At 37.3% G+C, this 5,833-nt stretch overlaps 1 protein-coding gene across 1 annotated transcript in view; it reads right to left on the bottom strand.

The window, feature by feature from the left end:
- The window catches only part of LOC105293196 (dynein heavy chain 11, axonemal), a gene marked incomplete at its 5' end in the record, with an annotated part of 146,959 nt that overhangs the window by 46,242 nt on the left and 94,884 nt on the right, over positions 1-5,833 (bottom strand). Inside the window, 2 exons of the mRNA XM_023531528.1 lie at positions 1,536-1,700; positions 4,801-5,005. Coding sequence (XP_023387296.1) covers positions 1,536-1,700; positions 4,801-5,005 — 370 coding nt within the window. The remainder of the gene's footprint in view (positions 1-1,535; positions 1,701-4,800; positions 5,006-5,833) is intronic.

Below are 5,833 nucleotides of genomic sequence, written 5' to 3'. Positions count from 1 at the left end.
GTGAGAATGGGTATAACTCTAGCCATTTTATGGCGACAGATTAAACAAACCTGATTGTTTTTGGTTCTATGGAATTTATTCTGAGTAATGTAACCTTCCTGCCTCCCCTCTCTCTTTCAGGGGTTAATAACCCAGCTATATCACTTCCCAGGGATAGCTCTTAAAAGTCTGCTGGGTCAATTCAATGCCAATAGCTTTATTAGTCAACAAGGTATACAAAAGCAGCCAAGGTCAATAATATATCCACTAGCCACACTTACTAAAAAGCCTTTATAGGAAGACTCTCATGACTGTCTAATTTGACTTTGCACCAGATCATCCATATGCTCATCTATTTCCATTTAGTTTATTTTTATGTATTGGCCTCTGGGTACATTCAGAGATATTTAAAAAACAAAAACAAAAAAAACCACTATCGACCAAGATATTCCTTTTTATTCAAGGCTCAAATATTTATTTCTTTTATCTAGGACTACTTCTGGTCCTATAGCTTTATTTTTCCAACCTTTTTTTTATAGACTTGATTCATCATATTTATGTATAAAAGGAAATAAAGAAAATGTAGAACAGAAAAAGAAGTCCCTATATGGCACTGTATTAAGAAGACAGGAAGAGACATTTTAAGACAATTAGACATTTTAAGACATTTAAGACATTTTAAGACAATTAGAAGTTCATTTGAAAGGTAAGACCTAATTTACTTAATTGCTCTAATCTTTACCATCTCATGAGCCACCTAGAATTCCTTTTAAGCGAAAAGGAAAGAATAATTTGGGATTCCATTTCCTTGTTTAAATTAAGACAAATACATTGGATGTGTGGTGACACAGCCTCCACTGGGTAATTAGTAGATTACTTAGTAGTGAGGACATTCCAGAAAACAATAAGGCTTCCTCTCATTTTGAAATAATGGAATTTTAAGGGTTAATGGCCACTCGTTAGAGTCCAAAGGGCACACCATGCGCAAGGCCTCTTGGGACACATGTTGGATATTCAGCAGGAAATCCACTCAATGAAAAATCTCACTGGCTTTTAGGAAATGTAATTTTCCCAAGGTGACTAATGCATTTGAGTACAGCAGGAGACCATTCCTTGCTCAGTCTTCCACTATTGAAGGCCCGTAAAAAAAACCTTCAGCTCTAAGTATTTCTCTAAAATGTACAACAGACTAGGAAACCTCCAATGAGACTGTACAATATCAGTTTGCCAGAGCTGGATGCTGAGCCTTTTTAGATTTTAGACCAGCAGGTACCAGTTTTCTTCAAATTTGGTTACACAGAAAAAATAATAGTTTGACAGAGACTCACCTGAATGATTGGATCTCTGTGGAATTAGGAGAAGCGCAAGGTTTGGCCATCTCTAACTCCATGCAGAGCCTCACACAGTCCACTTTTTAAGGGCACTTTAGAAGACCTGAATTCCACGCTAAGTCCAACCTCTTAGAAATTACCAAGTTTGACGATACTTTCATCTAAGCACGTCGTTCAAACAGAGCATTGAAACAAGCCCTCCAGGTGTCCCTCGCCTTTTCCTACCTTATGCTCTATCTCTGCGGCAGTCGCCTTCGTCGTCTCCAGTCTCTCTACCAGTTTGGTGTCATCCAGGAAGCTCCCCTCTGCCGCAGAAAGACGCAGGAGCAGGTCGTCCTCCAGATACTTCAGCTCTATCTTGAAGTCATTTTGGTGCTTTGTCAAAACCAACTAACATCCACCAAAAACAGTTTGAGAAATGGTGGTTCAATTCATGTTTTTAAGCAGTTTCCTTCATCATCAATTTTATGGACTCATATCTAATAGCACACACTTAACGTTAAAACCGTACTAATCACAATTTTAAATTAAAAACAAACAAGCAAACAACAACAACAAAAAAACAGAAGGCATGTTACAAGCTGGTTCCACTCCAGGGTACAGAGTACGAACATTTACCACAATCATTTAACATCGTGAACCTGTAGGAAGAATCTGTTCTATAGGAAAACGCTTCGGGGTTTCTGCTTCAAATGTAAAGAGTTTGAAGTCATCGTTTCCATCCTCACAACAGGGAAAAAACTAATCCACAACTCTTCTTAGGTCCATCAGAAAACGGAGGTCACAGGGCAAACTATCACCCTAAAAACTGGAGAGCTGGGTGAATAAAGACAATCACAGCTTACTGGGAATATTTAAATAGTAACTGGCTAATTGCTGGAGGCAGAGCTTGAGCGTTAAGAACTCCTGAGGACCCAGTCTTAGGGAGCCTGCCATGCTTTTGTCAGCTGATCTCTAGGAAATTCATCGGGTTCACACAGTGAAGATCAGAAAAAAAAAATCTATTCCTGCTTTGGGCATGGGAAGGGGAAAACAAGATTTAGAAATATGTCCAGAGGAAAGGAATCATTTAAAATATGGCAAGAGCTTTCTGTTCTCTTAACAAGAACCTGCATTGAAGAAAAATTACTTGACTAGAACCTTATTTGACCTAGGGGGGAGTGATTGGATAACTCAGCCTCCTTTCTTTCTCACAGAGGAGAGATAGAAATAAATGAAAAGAAACTGTTCTGAAGGTCAAAGGCCTACTAGGCCTACTAGAAAACCCTGAGATTTAATCATGAGATTATAGGATGCTCCCCATCCATAATACCTTACTACTACAACATCAGACTCCAGTATAACAAGTGAGAGAGCTACAAGACATGGCTCTATTTAAGAAGCAGCTTCTAGGGAAATACAAAGACACAGGGAAGACTAAAGCAGGTACATTAGAAGAAACTGAAGACTATGCACCAATGGCTACAGCAAAAATCACACACAGACTCAAGCCTAGCTAAACATCCATAAAATCTCACACTAATGCCTTATTGACCTCAGTTCAAATTAGTCAACATCATATCTGGTTTTTGCTAAAAGAGAGAAAACACAGTCTGAAGAGATAAAGCGAACCTCAGAATAAGACTCAGATATGGCACAGATTTTGGAATTATCAGATTGGGAATTAAAAATAACTATGCTTGATATGCTAAGGGCTCTAATGGGAAAAGTGGGCAACAAGTCATACCACGTGGGCAATGTAAGAAGAGAGATAGAAACTCTAATAAAGAATCAAAAGGAAATGCTAGAAATAAAAAAAAAAATAATAAAAGCACTAACAAAAATGAAGAATGCCTTTGATGTGCTCATCAGAAGGCTGGACACAGTCAAGGGAAGAAGAACCAGTGAACCTGAAGATATGTTAACGAAAACTTCTCAAACTGAAAAGCAAAGAGAAAAAAGAATGGGGGAGAAAAGAAAGGAAAAGAATTTCCAAGAATTGTCGGGCCATTAGAAAAAGTATAACATACACATAATGGGAATACCTGAAAGAAAGAAGGAGAACAAGGGGAAGAAATACTGGAGGTGACAATGGCTAAGAATTTTCCAGAATTAATGACATTCACCAAACCACAGATTCAGGAAGCTTATAGCATACTAAGCAGGATAAATTAAAAAAAAAATCTACACCCAGGTATATCATATTTAAACTGCAGAAAACCAAAGACGAAGAAAAAAATCTTGAAAGAAGCCACAGGGGGGAAAAAAAAATCCCACTTCATCTATGAAGGAAAAAGGATAAAAATTACATGGAACTTCTCTTGAGAGACCATGTAAGCAAGAAAAGAGCAGAGTAAAATATTTAAAATACTGAAGGAAAAATCACCAACCTAGAATTCTGTATCCTGCCAAATTCTTCTTAAAACATAAAAGAGAAATATAGACTTTTTCAGAAAAACAAAAACTGCAGATTTGTCAATAGTAGCCCTGTCTTACAGGAAATGTTTAAGGGAAGGAAATGACATAGGTCAGAAACTTGGATGGATGGATGGATGGATGGATGGATGGATGGATGGAAGGAAGGAAGGAAGGAAAGAAGGAAGGAAGGAAGGAAGAAAGGAGGGAGGGAGGGAAGGAAAGGAATAAATGAAGGTAAAATATTTTCTTTCTTACTCTTAACTGAGATAATTGTACAAAATAATAAAGGCCACAGTATATTCAGTGATGATAACTTATGAATAAATGAATGACAACAATGTTATAAGGGATGAGAGGGAGCACATGAGAATTATGTGTTAAAAGGTACCTGAACTACCCATGAGGCAGCATAGTGTTCCTTGAAAGTGGACTTAGATTAGTTGTAAATACATACAACAAATGTTAAGGAAATGACTAAAATCTTTTAAAAAGTATAATTTATATGCTAAGAGAGGAGGAGTATTGGAATCACATAAAATGCTCAATTAAAACCAGAGAAGACAGAAAGGAAAAGCCAAAAAAAGGGAGTGAAGAGGGAACAGTGCAGTAAATAAAAGACGATAAATATGGTAGATAGTAATTCAACTATATCAATAATCTCTTTGAATATGGATTGTCTAAATATATCAATTAAATAACAGGAATTGACATGGTGGATACAAAACAAGACCCAACTATTTGTTGTCTACAAAAAATCCACTTTAAAGATATAGACAGGTTAAAGGTAGAGAGATGGAGAAAGATGTACCATGCTAACACCAGTAAAAAGAAAGCTATATTAATTTCAGACAAAGTAGACATCAGGACAAGGAAAATTATCAGGAGCTACATAATGATAAAGGGATCGTTCTCCTATTTTGAACAGGAGACCCTAACTACCTTCTTTATCAGGTGTACACCTGAGTTGTTTAACTATTCACATATATCCTCATTTTTCTCATTAGAGTGCAACATCTTGGAGGGCAGGAACCCTATCTTACACTCGTATGTCTGGCATCAAGTAAGTGTTGGTGAATGAGTTCATATTTTTTACCTTAAGTTTCTCCAAATCTGGCCTTTCAACACTGACCACCTCTGCCAGCAGCTGGGATTCTAGACCATCTTCTGTGACCGAGAAATTGAGGAGGGTTGTCTGAGCTTGCAATTCTGGCTTATAGTGAGGATTTGCCAGTTTTGTGTGAAGGATAAGACGAAAGTTCTTGTTAAATTCACATTCCTTATCTCCAATTTTGATATACCTAAAGGGGACATAACATAGATATTCAGGAGCTTCCCTTGATCCATAACTAATATTAAGGCGTCATTCCATTTTTGTATTCTGATAATGTATCTAGGCCATCACACTGGGTGACTGAAGATTTTTCAGTTACTCTCGTTTTCCTTAAAGCACAGGAAGAACAGGGATTATCCACTAAATGTTTGCATGATTAAATTTCTCATATGTAAAATGCTGGTAATAATAGTAGTTATCTCACAGTGTTGCTATAACAATTAAATACAATAAATCATATAAAGTACCTTCTATCATACTTTCTGCGATCAATTTTATATTGAACATTGTTATTTTTAAAGGATAAACTTAGTATGTATATATGTTTCCATATATTTGTGTACAGGTGTTTAAAATTTATATCTATATTAAATATACAGACGTACTTAAAATTACTTCCCAATTTTTTTGGCACTGGTTCAAAAGTGAAGTTTAAGGAGCCTCCTGTGTGGAACGCGTGGATCGTGTACCTCTTCGCTCCATCTTGCACAGAGGTGGCTCTCAGCAACTGTGCTTCTATCTGATGTCCTTGTTCCCCTGACCATGGAGACCAGGAGTGGGCACTTCATCCAAGCTGTTCCAATCAGAGTACACTACTCCAGGATTTGGGATGGGGGCATAGAGAAGGGAGAGTTGGAACTGGAACCTAAACGCTTGTGTTGAAGTCACTCTACCCTCTTGGTGAAACAATCAGCAGACAAAGACATTCCTGGTTTCCCAAGGGAGAATAATTAAACCAATATTTAGACAGATAAGTCATGCAAAGGGAGCATGTTCTGCGTTACAGACTGCCAGG

Source organism: Pteropus vampyrus, unplaced genomic scaffold (genome assembly GCF_000151845.1).
Source record: "Pteropus vampyrus isolate Shadow unplaced genomic scaffold, Pvam_2.0 Scaffold69, whole genome shotgun sequence".
Lineage (NCBI taxonomy): Eukaryota > Metazoa > Chordata > Mammalia > Chiroptera > Pteropodidae > Pteropus > Pteropus vampyrus.
The sequence above is the reverse complement of the archived record's forward strand: the minus strand, read 5'-3'. Positions and strand labels throughout refer to the sequence as shown.